The 22978-nt window shown below is 36.9% G+C and overlaps 1 protein-coding gene across 1 annotated transcript; it reads left to right on the top strand.

Annotated features, from left to right (window-relative positions):
- Positions 1-627: 627 nt before the first annotated feature.
- Positions 628-15719, top strand: LOC108264891 (uncharacterized). The gene is made up of 12 exons (XM_017466866.3): positions 628-684; positions 775-836; positions 2031-2363; positions 4229-4447; positions 5357-5686; positions 5759-5965; positions 7681-7804; positions 9328-9364; positions 9445-9522; positions 9603-9691; positions 12258-12294; positions 12594-15719. Exons 2-12 carry the CDS (start codon positions 785-787, stop codon positions 12675-12677), a joined length of 1590 nt encoding a protein of 529 aa, XP_017322355.1. The 5' UTR covers positions 628-684; positions 775-784; the 3' UTR covers positions 12678-15719.
- The last annotated feature ends 7259 nt before the right edge of the window (positions 15720-22978 follow it).

Genomic DNA, 22978 nt, shown 5'->3' with positions numbered 1-22978 from the left:
AATCACATGACAATCAAGCATTTTGAACTTCTGTTGACGCAAAACTCTCTCTCCCAAAGGCTCTGGTCATACTCAGTAAAATTTAAATAATAGAGATGAAGCCTACTGAAAATAATTGTACCATTTACCACATAATGAAGAAGTGCATAATTTGAACATCGAGAATTTTTTTGATCATCATTATTCTTAAAAAAAAAAGTCCAGAATCAAAAAGAGAATATTTGCAGATTAGTGTTTCAAATGTAATTTTAAAAAATCAATTATAAAGTAATGTTTCACCAGACGACTTATTTAATCACAGTTAGTAGTTTTCTTACTTGCTATTATTACTGCAGTAGCAGTACTTTTACTCAAGTCAGTGTTTCTTTATGAGCACAGCCAGAAAATATATATTATATTATATACTCATATGTACAAGTTTTTGTTGTTTTTTTTTATCTTATCGATAAACAAACCTAGTGTGTTTGTTGTTAGTGTTTTAATTTAAACTAATTGCAAATCTTTGTATTTTTCCCATAGCTGACCTCTTGACTTTACTACACTGCTGACATGAAGTGTGAACAAAAACAGGAAGGAAACAATCTCCTTTAAATATGAAAAAAAAAAAGGGAGGGGCACTTTGTCTATATTACACTGACACACACTCTGCTTTGTCCACTTCTGCTCTGTCCATAAGATAACTCTGTAAGTAATTATAATCTCAAGACATATGCTTTTGTTTTTCTTAATATTAAAGCAACAATTTTACAAAAATCTCTTGTGTATTTACCTCAGAAAAGTTAAAATGTTGGAATTTGCTGGTGTTCTGTACTTCATCTTTCTGATACATGCGCAAGGTACTGTATCTTTCGTCCTTTATTTCTCAAGACATATTGCACTGTATATACATATTCTAGTATTATATACTGTATGATACCAAAATAGAAAGCAGTTTCAAAATCATTTATTATCGATAAATGTTTTATCTACTATATTAGCTGGTATATTCATAAAAACGTGACACAGAGAGGAATGATCACTTTTACTGGAACATTTGCTGTTATAATTGCATTATGCTGTAAAACCTTCAGACATGTTGTTGTTGGTTTTTGTATAAGCACCTTTATGAGTTGATGGAAGAACAGAATATTATTGTGTATATTTACTGTATATTTACTGTATATTTAATGTAATATATTTAATAAGTTATAAGCCATTTTTACATACACCGTTTTTAACTTTTTTTTTATTTTATTTTTTTAAATCTGAATCAGTAATTGTATTTATAGCTATAGCAGTAGCACTTTACAATAACAGTACATGAATAATCATTTACTAATAACTGAATTAATACTTATTTAAATATGAACTAATGATAAGTTAAGGCATGTACTAATCATGAATTAATGAAGAGCTAACCTTAACTATGACCTAACTATGTGTAAATAACAACCACCTTAAGTACAGGTTAGTACATGCTTATTAGTTAATGTATTAATTAACAGGTAAACTAAATCAAATTTCACCCATGTGGGCAAAGGAGCAATGCCCTGGGCCCTAGCCACCCAGAGCATGTACTAGTACTACAGTGGGATTTAAAGAGAAATAGATGGAGAATGACACGAAACAGGTTGAGATGAAATTATTGGATATTCGATAAGGAGGATCAGTGTAAATTATAAAAGCGCCATCCAATGATATTTTTGTACACAGTTGCATATGGAAAATGATATAATCACTTATGCACGTTTAATTCATAGTCTTTCTTATAGAACATGTTTGACTTAGGTTACCCGTACATATTAATTAATTAATACATTACATAACAAACACGTACTGACTAACCATTTAAGGTGGTCGTTATTCACGGATGAATTCCTAAGAGTCACGCCATAGTTAAGGTTAGCTCCGTATTAATTCATGATTAGTACATACCTTAACTCATCATTAGTTCATATTTAAGTGAGTATTCTGTGCATGAATAATTACTCATGTTCTGTTATTATAAAGTGTTACTGCAATAATTTATAGTGCGTGTGTGTGTTTTGCAGGTTCTCCTAATCAGAAAACTGTGACGTGTGATGATGAAAGCATCTGTACATTGGAAACGTCACATGTGCTCATTAAGTGCTCTTACACACACACCAACATCCACACTGTGATCTGGTTCAGTCCTAACCAATATCCCAGGGAACAATATCCCAAGGATCTGGCTTTAGACTCAGAGTTCGCTGGCCGAGTGAGTCACACAGAGACCCTAAACTCCAGCACTCTGTCAATAAGAGACGTGAGACTGAGAGACTCTGGAGAATATCGCTTCATGCTCGTTACAGCAAACGGAGAGAAATATCTCAGCTCGATAGCCGTGAATTTAACAGTGACAGGTGATACGTTATTTAAATAACATTCTGATCGATAAGAGGATTTATTCAGAACCTCATCTGTTTTTCTGATAATTTTCCTTCTGATCATGTGTGTCTGCTTATTTATTTATTTTTTTTCTTTTATAGTAGTACAGTATTAAAATGAATATTAGAACATCCAAAGTGTTTACGGAAATAATCACACAGAATTCCCCTCTGGCGCACGGTGGTTAGCACGTTCGCCTCACACCTCCGGGGTTCGAGTCCTGCCGCTTGTGTGAGGAGTTTGCATGTTCTCCCCATGCTGCGGGGGTTTCCTCCCCCAGTCCAAAGACATGCATGGTAGGCTGATTGGCGTGTCTAAAGTGTCCGTAGTGTATGAATGGGTGTGTGAGTGTGTATGTGATTGTGCCCTGCGATGGACTGGCACCCTGTCCAGGTTGTACCCCGCCTTGTGCCCAATGCTCCATGGGATAGGCTCCAGGTTCCCCCTGACCCTGAAAAGGAGTAAGCGGTAGAAGATGGATGGAATTCCCCTCCAGTTACTGAAGATATTCTTGAGTCTGATGGAAGAAACGTTTTTCTTTTAGCCATGCAAAAATGGCAGTATTCTTAAGGAAGTGTGTTCCACTTTGCTTCTTCCTCTTCTTCTTCTTATTCCTCTTCTTCTTTTCTAATGAAAGCTTTTGAGGTTTTAAACCATAATACTGTGTGGTGTGTTGTGTTGTGTATATTTTGTTAGTTCCTTAATTTACTTTTTCTCAGAATTTTATAAGGCTTATAACCTAGTATTTTATGTCCTATGTACAAGAAAATTACATCATAATGACAGAATAATGTATTTTCTTTGTACAGTAAGTCAAATTTTAAAGAAAAAAAAAATTCTTTAATTTTTTTTAGAGAGAAAAAAACAATAACAAAATCATGACACTGGAAAGACAGACAGATACGTATTGTAAATGTGTGTCTTTTACTTTCCATATCTTTTGCTCTTCAGTGAACTGCTTTATCTGCTGGACAGATTTTTATTAGCATTTGGTTTTGACCACTGCTTTACCTGACAAAGTAGAAAAGCACAGTTTTCAAGGTACCTCCCATATCGCTGTAGCAAGTGATAAAAAAAAATAAATAAAAAGATTAAAGTGTAAATGTTGGTTAGTGGTTAGCATGTTTGCCTCGCACCTCCAGGGTTGGGGGTTCGAATCCTGCCTCCGCCCTGTGTGTGTGGGTTTGCATGTTCTCCCCATGCTTCGGGGGTTTCTTACAGGTACTCCAGTTTCCTCCCCCAGTCCAAAGACATGCGTTGTTGGCTGATTGGCAATTCTAAATTGTCCGTAGTGTGTGAATGGGTGTGTGAATATGTGTGTGATTGTGCTTGATGATGGGTTGGCACCCTGTCCACCTTGTGCCTTGGGTTCCCTGGAATAGGCTCCTGACTAGCTTGAGTAGTCAGGATTATGGAAGTTCAAAATCGTGTCCTAAAAATGACATGCATGTATACATCCATGTGTTTTCACAAATTTAATAAAAAATCCCCAAATCCGCATTTAATGAAAGCAGTCTTTATGGCAGCTTTTACCTGTTGGAATATCTCTTTATACAGTAAATGTTTGCGTAGGATTATTTTAGTTCTCATGTATTAGTTGTTAAAGTGTTACCAAAAACCAACCATTAAAACCTGTACTGCACTTTAAACTAATCTGAATATTATTGTATATTATAAAAAAGTGCAATTCTTAAAGATCTTCCCTTTGTTTAGAAAATTGAGCCTACTGTATAAAAATTGCTGCCAAATTTATTATTCGTAGTGTTCCACTTTGTGTGCCATTCTAATCTTCTGACCCAAACAAAGCGTAATGCTGTACAAATGCTGTAAGTATGTTCAGATCTGCAGGTGAGGATACATCCTGGCACCATGAAGCAGCTAAATCTCACCTGTAGCACCCAGTGCAGACTGACTGCAAACTGGAACAGCTGGTGGAAGAATGGAAAACGTATAAAAGCTAACCAATATACCGAGCCACTTATCTTATCCGCTGGCGATGGAGGCAGATACTTCTGCTCAGTCAAAACCAAAGCTAAGGTGATCCATTCCCCTGCAGTATGTGAGTATGAAGTCTGTTTCCATTTCTAATGCGTTACTGCATGCTAGACTGCACAAAAAAAGAAAGGTCTGCCTGCAAAGTAATACATCGGTGGATAGATCTTTGGGTAGTAAAAATGGGCGTGTCTATATGTGAATCAAAGACACACCCTTTAAATGCTTCTGAGTAGCAGATGTGCACTGACGTCGCAAAAGGTAATTCTAGCAGGCAGAGAGAATAAATTGCTGCAAAAACTTTGTGTATGAAGTGGATGAGTTGCCTATATTTTTCCAGATGTGTGCCAAACAACAGTAAGAAGTAAAAAAAAAAAAAAAAAACAGGGCAAGAAGTCCAGCACTTCAGCCATTTTTTACACCCTCATTTTCTACTGCCTCCCAAGACCGAGGTCAAACTTGACAAAGTGAAAATAAACATGCATCTTTCGGGTCCCTCATCCTTGATGACTTTTATTTGTTTTAGCTGTGAAAAAACAAAATGTTTTAGGTGTCTCTCATATCGCCATAACAAGTGGCTACAAATCTTAATGGGATTTATGTATGATGGAGTAGACCCAGTTTTAGTACAGAATATTATTATAATAAATATTTTACAGTAAACAATGCAATATAATAATAAAAAAGGGTTTCGTTAGAGTCACTCTTGTATATTAAAAGTCTAATATATATATATATAAAAAGTCTGCTTTCTGAATTACATTTACAGCATTTTGGCTTCCACCCTTACCCCAAGCTATTTAGAGACATGAAGGACCTTATATTTATCTTATTTGTTATGTGAGCAGTTTGGCATTGCTGGGATTTGAACTCAAAACCTTCTAATCATCAGTCCACTGCCTTAACCACTGAGCTTGCACTGTATTGTGTCGGCTTGTTTTTCAAACTAATCTCCTCAAATCTGTGACTCTTGCAGGTATCTGGGAAAAGAACTGTTGGAATGTGACTTATGCACAGAGAAGTGTGTGTGCTTTAAAAGGTTCATCAGTGAACATCCCCTGCACTTACTCGTATCCCAGTGGAGAAAAATTCCATGAAAGCTACTGGACATTCAATTGGACTGACATGAGACTCTTGGAGCAGTTTGCAGGCCGTGTGGAGTTTGTTGGAGCTAAAGAGAGTAATTGCACTCTAAGACTGACTGACCTTAAAGAGAACGACTCTGGAGATTATCGCTTTCTCTTCACCAACGATATCACACAGCCAGTTTTCAATAGCTCACTCAGGGTCCAGTTGATTGTTACAGGTGAATAAATGACATTTGTGGTTATGTAAATATTGTCCAAATAGCATTTCTGATAATTTATTTCTATTGTAGATGTTCAGGTCAGGGTGAGTTATGCCAACGTGTCTGAGGGACAGACAGTAACACTGAGCTGTATCACCAGCTGTACTCTCCCTCACCATACGTTTAGCTGGTACCAGAACGGCCAACGCATAATGAACAAACTCACCAAGCACAACCATCTTAATCTGGATGTACGTAGCTACAAGGATAGAGACGAATACACATGTGCTGCGAGAGGTAATATTCCATCTATATGCATGTTTTTTCATTAAGCATCCAAAATAGCTTCAGCAACGCCAAGTCAAGTAGGTTTTATGTCATCTCAATTAAATAAAACACCTCAGTTAGTGTTTTAATGATGGCGGTGAAGGGCGTTCTCTTACACATCACTCCAAAACCCCCCACAGGTGTTCAAGCAGGTTGAGGCCATCAATGGTCATCAAACCATTCATTGAGCCCTCATTGGGGGTGGGATCATCCTTGGAAAGACCACATCCATGAGGATAGAAATGTTTCTTCATAGGATAAAGTCCTCCTATTAACTCTAGTCTCTACACCTACAAAGTGCATAAAACATGACAGAGTAGAACAAATAATGATAGTGTGGTGTAATTACTATGCTGAAGTCGGTTATTTTCGAATAACAGCCTTCCCAAAGTGTTTAATTTCACTTATAGCACAGCGAGGTTGAATTCATGAATCTGATTGGTCAGAAGGTGTGGTTTAAACACCTGGAAGACTGTCCTGTGTGAGAATACAGCTTTACCTCTGTGACTGTTATAAAGTGCTAACAATGCAGACTACATCCAAAAGAAAGAAATCTTCACTTTATCATCAATTACACATCAATAGCTAATTTTTTTTTCAATGTGTTTATTTTGAGGGTACACCACACAAGTTCCTGTGTAAGCTGTTACTGTAGAAATGACAGTGTATTAAAACAAGCAGGCATTAAAATATCTTAATTAACAGTTGCAGTTTAAAAAAAAAAAAAAAATAGACTGCAGATAGTTAAAGAAAGAAGCATATTACAGTATGTAAGAGACCACTTTTAGTGAAGCAAAACAAACAAACAAATAAAAGACCATAATGAAGGCTGGTGGGTTTTACTGCAAACATAAGAAGCAAGTATGATGGTCAAAGTCTCCAAAAGAACTGTGGGTGGTTCTGCAAGATGTTCAGTAAAACTTAACAGCTAATTTTCTTACAAAACTGCACAAATTGTACCTTTGACTACTTTTTTTTTAATATTTACAGCAAAGGGTCTTCACACCACATATTGCCTTTGTTTCATTTATTACTGTTTACTGCTTTATATGGTGTTCTTTTTTAATGAAGAAACATTTAATTTCATTATTTTTGCAGGCATCTTTTCTCAACAGCATTTCTTTGCATGTGCCTAACACTTTTGTACAGTATGGACAGATAGATAGATAGATAGATAGGTAGGTAGGCAGATAGATAGATAGGTAGGTAGATAGGTAGGTAGATAGATAGATAGATAGACAGAGAGACAGACAGACAGACATTTACTGCATTTGGCAGATAGAAAGAATAGGCTATGTTTAGGGAAGAAACTGCCCAGTCACAAATCTTCTATAAGTGACGTCTAAATTGTTGTGAGCCATGATTGGTCATGTAAAATATTTGGAACCTCTGTCATAGAACATGTTAGTCCCAAAAGACACAGCACGCAATATTTATGGAAGCAAAGACTGCATTTGAAACAATATGGAGCCAGATGTGGTAGGATGTAAAGGCAGTGATCAGTTATCTGGTCTTTCTGGGACTGAAAACAGGCTGGCTAGATCATGACTAGATACCAAAAGAACAATGATATACAAGCAAAGATGAGCATGGTCATAGCAGAGTGTGACAGTATTACTAAATACTGTATGGCTTGCACATTGAGTGTAACATTATGTGTTTTATGTGTTTGTTTCTCTGTAAAGTCATTAAAGCAGAGAACTACTCAGCAGCTTCCGGAGGTGATTGGTGGTGGATTCAGCATGCTATATGGGCAGCAGGAGTATTCATGGCTGTATTAACTCTACTTATTGCCATTCAGCTTATCAGGTGAGTAAGGGAAGAAATACTTTACACTATATGACCAAAAGTTTGTGGACATCCGACCGTCAAACCCATATGTTGGCCTTCCACACATATGCACATCATTGTCTAGAATGTCATTGAATACTGTAGCATTCAGACTTCCCTTCACTGGAACTAAGTGACCTGGCCAAAACCTATTCCAACATCACTATGCGCCTGTGCATAAAGCAAGATCCATAAACACACGGTTTGCTAAGGTTGATATGGAAGAACTCGCGTGGCCTGCACAGAGCCCTGACCTTAACCCCAGTGAACACCTTTGGGATGAACTGAAACACAGACTACACACCAGGTCTCCTCGCTTGATATCAATGCCTGACCTCACTAATGCTCTTGTCACTGAATGGGCAAGTCCTCACAGTCACGTTCCAAAATCTAGTGGAAAGCCTTCCCAGAAGAGTGGATGTTATTATAACAGCAAAGGTGGAATAAATCTGGAACCACACGCACATATGGGTATGATGGTCAGATGTCTACAAATGTTTGGCCATAAAGTGTGCGTATGTAATGTTGTTACTTGTTAAAACACCTTGCAATCTTTATGCACGTTTGCCCTTGTTTAAATAGATCTGATGCTAAATTCTAGTCCAGTACACAGAAGCATACATTTAAAAGTGCTAGTGCTAGAAAACCATGTGAAAAACAATGCTTTTTTCTCCTTTTTTTTTTTAAACACATGAATCATGGACGTTGTGTGGTGTGTTGGTGTATTTTGTGCATATTTTTAGCAGCATGATATTATATGGATGAGCAGAGCATGGACCTGTAACATATAGATGCAACATATATATATATTACAGACTTATTAACTGTTTAGGGTTGTGAGTTTTGCCGGTGAAGCTCAGCCTGATCTGATGAATTTGTTCCATTAATAATTTCTTAAGAATTAAGAATTTATTATACAAACATGGCAACCATTTCAATGTGCCACTGTGTACGTAGTGTGTATTAGAAATATGTTAATTAGATAAAAAGTACAGCTTGCCTACATTTCTACACTAATAGTAGATCATGATTACCTCAACCATAATCCTAATTCTTAGACTTTTCACTGTAAAAATAAATAAATAAATAAATAAATAAATAAATAAAATTAATTTCCACACACAAACTACTACACTAAAAGTGTATATGAAATGGAGAAATATACAGTTTTGCTCACAGTTAGGCACAAAGGGGCAGAGTCAGCAAGAAAGAAGTCACTTTACTTGTTGAAGTCAGTTTAAAGAGGGAGCTGAGGTAAGCAGATGTCTAATTATGATTTGTACTTGGGAAGCATTGACGTCAGTTGTACCAAATATAGTCCCATCCAATTTGAAGAAAAAAGAAAATCAGAAATCTCTGAACTGCATGAAGGTGCAGTCTAAAAACAACAAGCCATAGATAACAATAAGAATCTAATTATGAAAACGAGCTGACCTGAGCTTTAAATAATGTCCTTGACACTGCAGTCTATTGTTACAGAAATGATTTACTTGTGTGTTTAGGAGGGAAAGACGAACAAAGAATGATACAGATACTCAGGTATGAACTTTCTCTAAACTAGAATTTGTCCTTTTCGTTCTCTTTCTGCTCTTAAAAGTATGTTCCTCCTCCACTCCTAGGGTATTTCAAACCTTGTAGATGGCATATACACAGGTCTGGACCCTATGACCATGTCTCCGACTTATGATACTCTCAGAGTAAGTATTCATTTTAATGTGTGCAAATACTATGTGTATTACATTGGTTTAAGTTTTTCTCTACATATTTAAATTTTCAGGCTGTAGAGGTTTCACTAACAGACACCTACACTTCTCTGAGTCTTGCAAACCGGTCCGCTGAGTACAGCACACTGTTTGCTTATTCAAGGTATGATGTTCTCAGCCACCCACACACAACACACTGGAACACGCATAACTTTAATATCCATGGAGCTAGATCCTACAGAGAGAGAAAAAATTACCACTGCTGTACCTTTAACCTTTTCCTGCCAGTCTATTCTTCTTCAGTCTATAATTATAGGGGTCCAAGCACCGAAGATACAGTATAAAAAGTCTAGCTGTTAAAATGCAGGATTTTATTGTGTAAAAAAAAAACGAACCCAAGATAGATCATGTCATCAAATAATTTCCCCCACTGTTAATATATAGCAAAATGTTTCAAATAGAAATGTTTCAGGGGGGGAAACAAAAACAAAAACTTACAACAATAACCTGGTTGAACAAATGTGTGCAGCCCTTTGCACATCTTGGTTTGACAATTTTATTCCAGTCCACTTTGCAAAAAATCTTTAAGTCATACCACAGGTATTCAATAGGATTTAGATATGAGCTCTGACTGGGCCATTCCAAAACTTTGATCTTCTTCTTCTGAAGCCATTCTTTTGTAGGCGTGGATGTGTGCTTTGGGTTGTTAGCTTGGAGCGATCTATGATTCCGTTGATCTGGAATAGAGCCCCAGCCTCAGCTAAAGAGAAGCAGCCCCATAGCATGATGTTGCCTCCACCATGTATGGTGTTCTTTAGGCAATAAGTTGTCTTGTTTTTGCAGTAAAAAATCCTTTAAAATGATGCCCAAAAAAGACCATAACACATTTTGCCGCATGGTTTGGTAAAATGCAGGCAGACTTGGATATTTTTTCATGCAAAAGGGCTTCTGTCTAGCCACTGGACCTCACAGCCCAGATATGTGAAGAATACGAGAGATCAAGCTGCATCATTGTTGAATATTTTTCTATAACAAAATGTATTGGGTTTTTTTCCCCCCTCAATTAATTTTTTTTTTTTTTTTTTTTTTTGTGGATAACTATTAGAGATTGTTTCATATTTGGGTAATTCTAAAAAAAAACCCAACATATTTGATAGATTCTGTGTCAAAGATGTGTATTGACAGGAAGCTAATTTTTAAAGCATATTTAATGCAACATCAATAAAATGTTCCACTGAGACACACACAGACACACACATCCTGTTACTCACACTAAAGCTGTATTCTCTGGCATTGTTATTGCAGATGTATGTAAAATATTATGCAAGAAATGTTCAGCTGCCATGAGAAAAGAGGAAGGCTAAACCTACATCCTCTATTTGGGCTCTTTTTGCACATAATTCTCCTTTTGAGAATTGGGAAATCTCCTCTCCCCTGCGTCAGTCTACTGTATGAATAACATAATGTAGACATTACACTGATGGTTGATTTGAGATATTGTTAAATAAAGCTTCTAATAACTTTTGGGATTATTTGGGAGAGTTTAAAGAGTTTAAAGGTCCAATTTGGATATTTGTTAGAAGCAAAAACACATGCTACAGACAAGGGTGGCATAGCAGGAAAGCGGGTTTAAGCGTCAGCATCCCTCATTTCTTAACTTGGCTTACTGTCTGTGTGGAGTTTACTGCAGGTTCTCTAATTTCCTCCAATCTCCTAAAACAAGATAATGAGTGGATTGCTATGCTAACTTGCCCCTGAATGAGTTTGTGAATGAGTGTGTGAATGTGTGACCATGGTGTCCTGAGATGGACTGATCTTCCATCCATAATATATTCCCATCTCATGCCCGGTTTTCCTGGGATAGGAACAATTAAATGATTCCCAGAAGACAAAATAAAAAATGAAATAGCTTATTCAGGGCGGTAATAAATGAAAAACTAAATGCAATTTGCATGATCCCTCTTATTATTATTATTATTATTATTATTATTATTATTATTATTATTATTATTATTATTATTCAATTATTAACATTTAGCAGATTCTGCAAGGTGTATGTAAACTTATGACCTCAATTGTATGTGGTAAGCCAATGTTCCATTGATTTCCTCGCCTTTCTAGAAAAATGTCAGATGCAAGAAGTGCTAATAGAGGCCCATTGAGACAGGAATCACTTGTACTCATCCCCTCCCCATGCTCAGGGGAGGAGCAGAGTACAGGACAATTTGGGCTGGTTTAAAAATACTCCACCAAGATCTTGTTTTATAGCAAATCACTGAAATTAAATCTAATAGATTCTGAAAAAAAGGCAAAGTGTAAATACAAACAGTGTGTCTATGATGTACAGATCTATTTCTATTGTAAGATATATTGCAAAGATTGATAGAGGTGAAAGGGGGATTACGGAGTGTATAACGTCCATACATCATTAATTAAGACCCTGACCAGGATAAAGTGATTACTGAAGATGAATGATACACACATGAATTCTAACTGTGGTATACCTGCCAAGTATTTGCAGCAATAAAAATATTAATTGAACACTTTTGTATTGTATTTTTATACATTTTAACCATGATGTTAATCTCAGATAACTAGAAACTCATGCATTCATCTTTTTACAGGTGTAATGAAATTATTTTATACTGACTTAAATGGGATAAAAATAAGAAACTTAGATAAACTGTAAAATTTACACAGCTGTGATGTTGCTGATTTTGTGTGTTCAGGATGATGAGCAGAACAAAGAGAGATGCACACAGTCAGGTAGCAACCTTATTTACTAGCAATATGCTGTAATTTTTTTTTTTGCATTATGTATGTGCTATTATTGTCTAGGCATAAAATGATTTGCTGTCTACGCATAACACCTTCATGTGTGTGTCTGTGTGTGGTGTGTGTTGTGCATGTTTTGTGTGTGGTGAGAGAAAGAGAGAGAGAGAGAGAGAGAGAGAGAGAGAGAGAGAGAGAGAGAAAGTATGCATGTGTTAAACTGATTGCTGGGAGTTATTGTCGTAGTTTATTAAATTATATTCGTACTATTGTAATTTTTTTCTCTCTTTTAGGTTGCAAAGTCTTCAACCAGTACAGTACAGAGAAAAGCCTCAGACTACGAAAATGTGTATGAAAATGTAGAATGCAAAATTTAAAACATTAAAACATACATACATTCAACATACATACATATACATACACATACATATACATACATATACATACACATACATATACATACATACACATACATACATACATGGATGGATGGATGAATGGATAGATAGATAGATAGATAGATAGATAGATAGATAGATAGATAGATAGATAGATAAACAAGTAAGGAATAATTGACGACGGGCTGTTTAATTATTAGATAAATAATGCACACCCGAGGTGGTAATGCGGCCATGAGGCAAAACGGAGGCTTGAGCCATTGATGCGCAGTTATTGGAGAGAAAGAGAGCAAGAAAAAAAGAAAAAGAGCCAGAGAGAGCATGCGTGATTGCAGTACTAAGGCAGAAAAGCCGGTTAACTAGTCTCAAAAACCCTGTGAACAAGTAGGCCTGTCGATATTTATTTATTTATTTATTTATATTTGTTCTATTTTTATATTATCAGGATGAAACAAAAAACCAAAAACTATGAACTCTCTCTCTCTCTCTCTCTCTCTCTCTCTCTCTCTCTCTTTGTCTCACCCCAATAACTGCATATCTGTGGCTCAAGTCTCAGTACCAGCTCTAACATTACGTTTTGGATTTAGCAACGGAGACTTGAGATGGAATGCATAATAAATTAGTTCCACACACAAAAGCGTTTTAAGAACAAAAACCTGACAAATGTCTTGAGATAAAACATCTGAACAGACTTCAGGTGTGGTAACTGTGGTATAAGCGGAATTATTGGCGACGGGCCGTGGAATTATTAGAAAATAATGCACTGAGGTGTAACGGTGCTTCATGTCATGGCCGCATTACCACCTCGGGTGTGCAGTATATTCTAATAATTCAACGGCCTGTCATCAATTATTCCTTATATATTTCTGTAAAATCTCAATTGTCTGTCATTTTGCTTGTTGTTAGCTGTATGTGCTGTGGTGGACAATAGGCTAACTTTTCCATTATTTCAGTTAACTTGGCGAAGTGATATGGGACTGTAATGCGGTCAAAACGTGACCAGAACTACTTTAGCCGTCTACTTCAGTTCAGTTGAGTTCAGTTCAAGTGATTTTATTGTCATTTCAACCATATACAGTTGGTACAGTCACAGTGAAACGAAACAACGTTAAGCTTTTTGGCTCTGGAGTTTGTGCCTTTTATTTTATTTAATATAGATTCGTCGCATTCTTGAGAAATCCAGCTCCAGACTCGGGTATTACTTCAATTACTCCAAGCAAAGTGTCTTCTCACTTAATTTACTACAGTTTAATACAGATTTTGAACTTGAAAGGGGAATTTATTTAGATGATGTAGCCGGAGTTGATTTTTTGGGAGACATTACTGATCAATTGAGGCAATGAAGCAATGCTAATGCACTAACATTTCACTTGGAAAACAAAATATATATTCAAAATTCACAGCTGTATGAAATTAAGTGTGAAAACTCAGCATGATGAAACATGAAACATGAGTGCAAAATTTCAGGCATACAGTTTAAAAGCAAATATTTAAATAGTCATATACTTTTCTTTTCCTAATTCATCTCCTCCTCCTCGTCCTCCTACTCTTCATCTTCTTCTTCCTCTTCTTCTTCCTCTTCTTCTTCTTCTTCTTCTTCTTCTTGCCAGGGGTGTTGTTGTTCTTGTATTTATTTGTTTGTTTGTTTTAATCTCTCTGCATCACTTGGACCACAACTTGGGCAATTAAGTAAGGAATAGTATCTGATCTCGTTGGTCTTTTCATAAGTTATCAAAATACAGAAAACCAATAAAATTTAAAATTATCTACATGGAGATATTCCTGTGATATATGGTCAATCATAAAAGCACTAGAGAGGATTACTTCCCACATGGTTACAAGATTAAAATGTACATACCAAAGTATTTTAATATTTAACAACTGATGGTTAAAGTTGGATATTTTCACCACCTTGAAATGGCAAATTATTCTGCGTAGTTATCTCTGAAACTTTAACTGGCTACTGACTTAATGTACTGAGTAAACAAATATAATAAATGTCTGATCAAAGGAAATTACACAAAACTTTTAGGCGTTTATTTATGTCGAGAGAGAATAAAATCCCTGTAAGGTAGTACAGTATGAACTTGAAGTAATGTGACTTTTGTCCACTAGATGGCGATGTTTTTCCAAATAAGATTCCAGACAGGATGAGGCTACTGCGTGCACAGTATAATCTGTTCTGGTTTGTCTTTCAGGCTTTAGGTTATTGTTAAATATCTTAATTTCTTAAGCAGTGTAAATGATCTCATAAGAAAAACGCTCAAACATTCCCAGTTAAAACCTCTCTGTCTTTCACTGTATAAGGTCTTGTGCTCTGCTTTTCCTTATTATCATTACTAACTGTTTGTCATCATTGTCAACTCACCAGTAAGTCATCTATGGAGAAGAAAGAGAGAACAGAGAGAAAAGAATGGAAATTGCAGACAGAGTCATGGTGTGACATTTTCTGGACTGTGGGCACAACATTTTGTGTCTCTTCGTACACTTTCCAGAGGGAGCTCTGTGATGGTGTGTGTGCGTAGGTTGGTGTGAGGTCATGGCATTAGCCAATGTTCTGTCTAAGAAGGGTGACTTCAGACCAAGTACACTATGGGCAGTTGAAGTCTTTCTCTCTCTCTCTCTCTCGCTCAATCTTTCAATCGGACACAAAGGGCTGTTGTGAGCCGTTGTTTCATGTAGTCTTGCAGTGCTTGGCTGTTTTGGGTTTGGTTTCAACATTTCCACAGCTTAATAGTACTTAAAGGCCACATCTGCTCTGTTTCACACTTTACACTAGGCATCTTCTGGTAAAACGAGACAAATTAGCAGGTAAGACTAAGTCGAAATAGAAAAATGCCATTTCATCTGTTCTGTGTATTAAGTAATACAGTAGTATTAAAAATACACAAATACCAAAAAAGTCGAGCAGCTAGAGTCCAGTTAGCTACAGTATTATAAAAACCTCACCTGAGAATCTGCAGCATTCCTTCAGCTTCTCCGTCATCTTGTGCGTTTGGTTTTACTAGAGGTGTGTTTACCCCCCCCCCCCCCCCCCCCCCCATAAAATGTTTCTAAGTTTTTTTTCACTTGATTTTTATACATTGTAATTTCACACTGAGGGTGGGAAAAGTTCTGACGATTTATCTTGATTTATTTATTTATTTATTTTTTCATCAGGAAAAACTTGCCATTTTAATAGGGGTGTGTAGACTTCCTATATCCACTATATGATGTTCATTAATAAAGCAGAAAATCTGCTGAAAGCAGCAAATCGCTTGCTTAGTGCTGCACCATGCATTGACTATGTTCATTCATGCATTCATCTTCAGTTTATGCTTTATCCAGATCTGCTTTTTAAAATACATATTTGTTTATCTTTTAGAACTAGAAAAGATCTTGGGCAGGTACATAGAAAAATAATGGCTGCAGGAGTGAGTGGGATTAGTCACACTTTCCGTGGGAGCGGGCAGGAGTTGGATTTTTCAAAATTGTCCCTGTAGTTTCTACTGATTTACTGTATATAATCTGCTGGTGGCTTTCGACAACAGCATTATGCATTTGCAAGCGCTAACTAGCTAGCCTACTAGTCTAGGTAATGAATTTGTACCAGGTACTAAATAGAACACAAGTCTCTGCTAGTACTTTTGCTTGAACCAGGGAGTTGTGATTCAGCAACTGATAAACTCAACCAGCCAAATACTTGGAAGACATTATGTTTTGGGCACTGGATATAAAGCAGCCTAGCACTATCTAGTTACACTTGTGTCTTAGCTAGATAGACATATCTATGATAGCAAACATTACTTAGGATAGAAACAAACTTCTCATGATCTTCAGCTGATTTGTTCGCTCACCTTGCATAATCCCAGCTCCTTCTCTCTCTCTCTCTCTCTCTCTCTCTCTCTCTCTCTCTCTCTCTCTTTCTCTCTCACTTCTAATAATTTTCTCTAATTAAGTGGTGTAGGAGGAGTCCAATAGCACCTTCTCTTATAAGCCAATAAAATGAGTGATCTTTTGGAGAGATACGTATAAAGATAAGATCAGATAAAAATAAACGACCAAACAAATGGACAGCCATTAGCACAGCACTATGATAAACATAGTCTGAGATCAATATAGTGCTTTGTGGAGCTGAAAGAAACATGACAGTTTATATATTAATAAAAATCTGAGTGTAAATCTAAGCATAAAAAATGGGCAAAAATAGACAATCCTGCAGCTGTCTAAAGGACTGAGAGACGAACTTACTGGTACACATATTCATATACAATAGTGTCCATAGTGGCTTTGATTTTTTTTTCACATCATCTTTAAAGCTGTGAGCGTTTTTGTTGACTCCCACTCCCCGTCTTGTCCTCCTTTCAGGGAGCTCTTTATAACACTTCTTTTCTCCTACTGAGTGACACAGTGATGAATGCAAACAGCTCTTTCTTTCTCTCTCTGACTTCCTCACTGGACATTCTTCTTTCATTAGTAAAGAGGAAGCTGGTGGGTGATTTATTTGAGGACTTGATATGTGTGAGTGCGACTGAATGTGACTGTCCGACTGTGTAGAGAAAGTTGGAACAGGTGCATGTGCCTTTTTTGCTTCATGAATGAAACAAGAGTGAAAGAAATTGAATGAGCAACAACTTGGGCAAGTGAATGACACATATGGATTGAAAACGTGTGTTTTGATCACTCTGTGAACTCTGTCCCTTATGCTTAAATTCCATTTTCTGTTACTTTCTGTCTTTTTAAAAAAAAAACAAAAAAAAAAACTCATACTTTCACGTTCTCTCCAGTCGGCATGGTTTCGCTTCAGTTTTCATTTAAGTCCATGTGTATTCTTCCTCCTCTCTTTTTCATTGACTCACTCTTTCAAATTCAGTTTTCACTGTTGTCACTGAAGATTACGTATGAAATAATACACGGCAGGGTGTGCTGTTAAAGGACAATAATCAACAACGTCGTGGAGTGATGTGGCCTGATGTTTCTGTTAGGGTTACTGTTACCACCCTTATGTGGATTATTCTACAATAACAACATGTCCTGAATTGTTTTAGTCCTCATATACCAGAGCAATTTGACGTGTCATACATTTTAATCCCTTTATAGTTATGTTTAATTCTGTGGAACATCTGTGAAATAAATTAGCTGAATTTAATGGCTGATGTTGTATATATCTATAAACAAAAATATCTCACAATGTGTGTCAGTCAACAGGGTGTGACTTCCATGGTAGGTTACGTCTACCAAAGTAACACCCTAGTTACTGTATGGGCATTCGTAACATCTTGAAATTAGTTTTTTAATTTAATTCATACACTATATGCATAAATACACTATATGGCCAAATCACACCCGTATGTGCACCTTCCACATTTGCAACAAAGTTGGAAGCACAATAGTATAGGACAGGGGCAGCCTGGCAACAAAGAGCAGCCTGGGAATTTGGCCCCAATTTGATATACCAACTTTGAACTGACACAACATTTAAGCATGACAAAGCACCTGCTCCCTGCTCACTCCACTTTGATGTTTTTGCCTCTTCGCCACTGTCCTCATCACCACCTGCAGACTGCTTAAATAAATCCATTATTTTAGCACAATTTATGGCGTCAGCCAGCAAAACCTTTTTCTTTTTTTTGGCGCACCTTCTCTGCACCTCAGGCCATGGGTTTTCTGTTTCTATCCATGTTTCAGCAACGAGTGCTAGATACTTTCAATGAGTGCTAGATACTTTCAACGAGTGCTAGATACTAACTGCCCGAGTGCTAGATACTTTTAACGAGTGCGAGATACTAACTGCCAGAGTGCTAGATACTTTTAACGAGTGCGAGATACTAACTGCCCGAGTGCTAGATACTTCCAACGAGTGCTGAATACTAACTGCCCGAGTGCTAGATACTTCCAACGAGTGCTGGATACTAACTGCTCGAGTGCTAGATACTTTCAACGAGTGCTGGATACTAACTGCCCGAGTGCTAGATACTTCCAACGAGTGCTGGATACTAACTGCCCAAGTGCTAGATACTTCCAACGAGTGCTGGATACTAACTGCCCGAGTGCTAGATACTTCCAACGAGTGCTGGATACTAACTGCCCGATTGCTAGATACTTTTAACGAGTGCTGGATACTAACTGCCCGAGTGCTAGATACTTTCAACGAGTGCTAGATACTAACTGCTCGAGTGCTAGATACTTTCAACGAGTGCTGGATACTAACTGCCCGAGTGCTAGATACTTTCTTTTGTGATGGCAACGGCTACCTGCTATTACGGATTGCACCAGCTGCGTCGCTGCAGCTAAGATGACCTATTGAATATCTGTATATAGGCTATATAATGCCGGGGTTTGGAAAAAAGACCGGCCCTCACAAGACCAGCCCACCGGGAAACTTCCCGAACTTTCCAATAGCCAGTCTGCGCCTGGTACAGGATGTCTTTGTATGCTGTAATATTACAATCTCCCCTTTCTGGAACTAAGAGGCCCAAACTGTTCCAACATGGCAATGCCCCTGTACACAACGAGATCCATGAAGACATGGTTTGTCAAGGTTGGAGGGGAAGAACTACTGCACAGAGCCCTGGCCTCAACCCCACTGAACAAATTCGGGATGAACTGGATTGCTGACTGCACACCAGTCCTCCACACCTGACATCAGTGCCTGACCTCACTAATGCTCTTGTTGTTGAATGAGCACAAATACCCACAGCCACACTCCACAATCTAGTGGAAAGCCTTCCCAGAAGAGTGGAGGTGATTTAATAGCAAAGAAGGGAAGCACAAATGGGTGTGATGGTCAGATGTCACTGTCCACAACCTTTGACCATATAGTGTATTACACAACACAATCCCTTTATTACTGTAATGTTGTCTTATACAGGTAGAATTGACTCATTAAAGGGAAAATGTATTGCATTTTAATATTATATTTCTGGCAATAAGATAAACAACTTTTATAAACTTTACACTTTTCTTGTGGATCAGAAATACGTTTAGTCTAGATGCTAATACATCCATTTCTTTAAGCTATATTTTACTAATCACTACATTGCCATTGATGGAACTGGTGTTTTTGCATTATTTGTGTCAACTTAAATGTATAACATTACACAGCATCAAACGTACCTTAGTGGAATGTCCATATAACTGTAAATATGAGTCTTTCCCCATTTCCCCAACCTTTTCCGTTTGGATGAGTATGGGCGTTTTTGTGTGTGTCTGTACTCTGTGTGTTTCTGCTTGCATTCTTTTGTTGCAGTGTTTTCTGGAAGAAGGGATCACTGAGCCTTTGTGTGAACTGAGACAGTGTGGGATGAGAGTTTCACACATTGCTTTCTTTCTTACTTTTTTCCCCATTAATAATAAGATTTTTCAGAAGACAAGGACTTTAGTCAAGAAATGATTTCATAGAGGTTGCAAGAGTCACTTGCAATCTGTCTGTCTCTCTTGTCCTCTCTCTCTCTCTCTCTCTCTCTCTCACACACACACACACACAAACACACACACACACACACACACACACACACACACTCACACACACATTCAACAAATTACTCAATTTTAAATTATATTGATGTACTTGAATACCAAAGAAAACCTACATACATTTGAGTGTGAGGGTTTTTTGTGTGTGTAGCTGAGCCTCAAATAACATTCTTTCGGGCCTATAGTTCAATATGTATCTTTTTAGAGAAAAGGGTTTGAATAGTTTCTTAGCTTCCTGAAGACACTTGCTTGGAATCCGTTCTGATAGAGAAATCCTTGTAGTAGGGTTCTTCTTTAAGGATTCTCCCCAGGCATGGTTCATCCACTGGGGTAGATTGGGCAAATCCACACCATTTAACTGAGCCATTCAAAAAATATTAATCTTCATGAAGTTCTCATTCACAGATCCTTATGTTATAAATTCTGTAAAAAAAAAAAAAAAAAAAAAAAAAAAAAAAAAAAAAATTAGATTAAAAATAATAATAATAAAAAAAACCTCTGTTGAGTAACCAATGATTTAAAAAATATGCCACATTTTCCATTTATTTCTAGATGTCATGAAATCATGGGGCAGCAGAATGACATTCCTATTTAGCTGCACAAGAGTTATTAAACTAGTGGTCAAAAATAGGAATTACGGAATTGCAGCTAGCACTAATAGAGGTCCAATGGGGAAGGGATGTCACTGCACCATGCTCGAGTGGAGGAGCAGTGGACAGGACAGTTAATGAGGTTGCTGGATTTGCTAGTTTGGAATACATTGTGTCCACCAAGATCTTGTTTTAAAGCAAATAGTCAGATTTATATCTAATAAATTTCCAAAAATAAAGTGTAAGTGCAGATGTGTAAGTGTAGTGTCTAAACATTTCTACTTTTTGCCCAGATTTTTGGACTAGATTTAGGTCTTTGGTTTGGGTTTTCAGATGTAATTGGGAAGGAAATTTTGCTGTAACCTGGCAACCTTGCTGAATGATATCAACTGAGTATAAGAATCTTAATGTGCATCGCTGACAATGGAGAACCTGCTACAATCCTCTCTGAAAGTATTGGAACAGCAAGGCCAATTCTATTGTTTCGCTATATAACTTAAAATATGCCACCATTGGTGGCAGACCAGCCAATTGTTAGGTGAGCAAAAGTATAGGAACAGACAGTCTTAAAGTAAATTAACACTTAATATTTGGTTGCATATCCCTTGCTTGCAATAACTGCATCAAGCTGGTGACCAACTGACATCACCAAACTGTTGCATTTTTCTGTTGTGATGCTTTTCTAGCCGCCATGTACTACTGGTTCTTTCAGTTGTTTTTTTTTTTTTTTTGTATTGAGGGGTTTCTCCCTTCAGTCTCCTCTTCAGGAAATGAAATGCATGCTCAACTGGGTTAAGGTCTGGTGATTCTTCTAAGTTGTTTAACACCTCTAGATGTAAATATGAGAAAATGAAAGCTGAAATTCTAATCTATCTTCTCATATTCATCTTTTGATCTCAAACCCAAATATCTTCAAGGCATAGCGAAAAAATAATAGGAAAGGAATTGCTGTTCCAATACTTTCAGAGGGGACTTTAAATCGAGCACATTTGAAAGGTACATCTAAAACAGTGCAAAATTTACTTTTTTAATTACTGTATGTTGTTGTCTCTCAACTGCCTATTATGGGATAATTATGGGATTACTGTAAAAATTCACTAGACAGTAGCCTATGGCATAAGTCAAGTGTGACAACCTTTCGGCTTAATTTCCTTTGAGGCTTCGCTGTTATTAATGTCATCCTGCCCCACTAAATCTAAGGCCATGCTGTTGTTGGTTCCCCTAGAAGGATAACTAAAGGGGTTTCAAGTTTTTACCTTTCTGTGACAGTTCTACAGTGTCTTTATGTGGTACATTATTTAGTGAGTATACAGTATACAGTGAACAGAAAGACTTATGTGGATCCTGAGTCACATAATAAAGGTAACATCAAACTAAATATAGGCAATAGGAAAGCTTTACTGTTGACAAATTAAAACAAAAATATACAGTATTGTGCAAACGTTTTAGGCACCCTGTTTTTTTAAATAAAAACTTTGTTATGGATTTTTATTTTATGACTTCTACATTTTTGAGTCAGTTCAAAATCTTTTTAGATTTCCAAACATTAGTTTTGCAGCACAAAATTAAATGTTACACAAAAATGTTTGGATGTCAGTAAAGAAAGCAGCGTATTGAGTGGGAAGAGACACTTTTCAGACAAAAAACATAATGAAGGCTGCTGGGTTTTGCTGCAAAAATAAGAAGCGAGTGTGACAGACAAAGTCTCCAGAAAAACCATGGCTGGTTCTGCAAGATGCTCAATAAAACGTACAGCTTGTTATCTTATAAATCTGCACTAATTCTACCTGAGACAATTTTATTTATTTATTTATTACTGTTTATTGCTCTTTATAGTATTTTTTTAAAATGGAAAACATTTAATTTCATATTTTTTATTTATATTTTTGCAAAGTACTAACTGTATATAAGACAGTTTATAATAAAATTATGATTTAACTGGTTTATGTGATATGAGCACATAGTGTAGTGCTACTGCTAATGTCAGCTCAGTCTGTGTCCATAAAACTGTAGGCTCATAATATTTAAATACTTCACTTCATTACATTCCGAATGTATGTGTGTGTGTGTGTGTGTGTGTGTGTGTGTGTGTGTGTGTGTGTGTGTGTGAGAGAGAGAGAGAGAGAGAGAGAGAGAGAGAGAGAGAGCGTGAGAGAGCCTGCATGTCTATGTGTTGTATCCAGTAATGAAACATTAACCCTGCTCTCATTTCATCATGAGGGCAGAGGTCGTCTC

The sequence above is a fragment of the Ictalurus punctatus genome, chromosome 5 (genome assembly GCF_001660625.3).
Source record: "Ictalurus punctatus breed USDA103 chromosome 5, Coco_2.0, whole genome shotgun sequence".
Taxonomy (NCBI): Eukaryota; Metazoa; Chordata; class Actinopteri; order Siluriformes; family Ictaluridae; genus Ictalurus; species Ictalurus punctatus.
Note: the sequence above shows the minus strand (reverse complement) of the source record. Positions and strands in the feature narration are given on the sequence as shown.

What these genes read in the sequence shown, in the direction of transcription:
- LOC108264891 (XM_017466866.3), top strand. Translation starts at nt 785, where the DNA reads ATGTTGGAATTTGCTGGTGTTCTGTACTTCATCTTTCTGATACATGCG. An exon ending in ATACACATGTGCTGCGAGAG is followed by an intron (nt 5,966 to 7,680) that starts GTAATATTCCAT and finishes TTCTCTGTAAAG; the next exon opens with TCATTAAAGCAGAGAACTAC. An exon ending in AGAGAGATGCACACAGTCAG is followed by an intron (nt 12,295 to 12,593) that starts GTAGCAACCTTA and finishes TCTCTCTTTTAG; the next exon opens with GTTGCAAAGTCTTCAACCAG.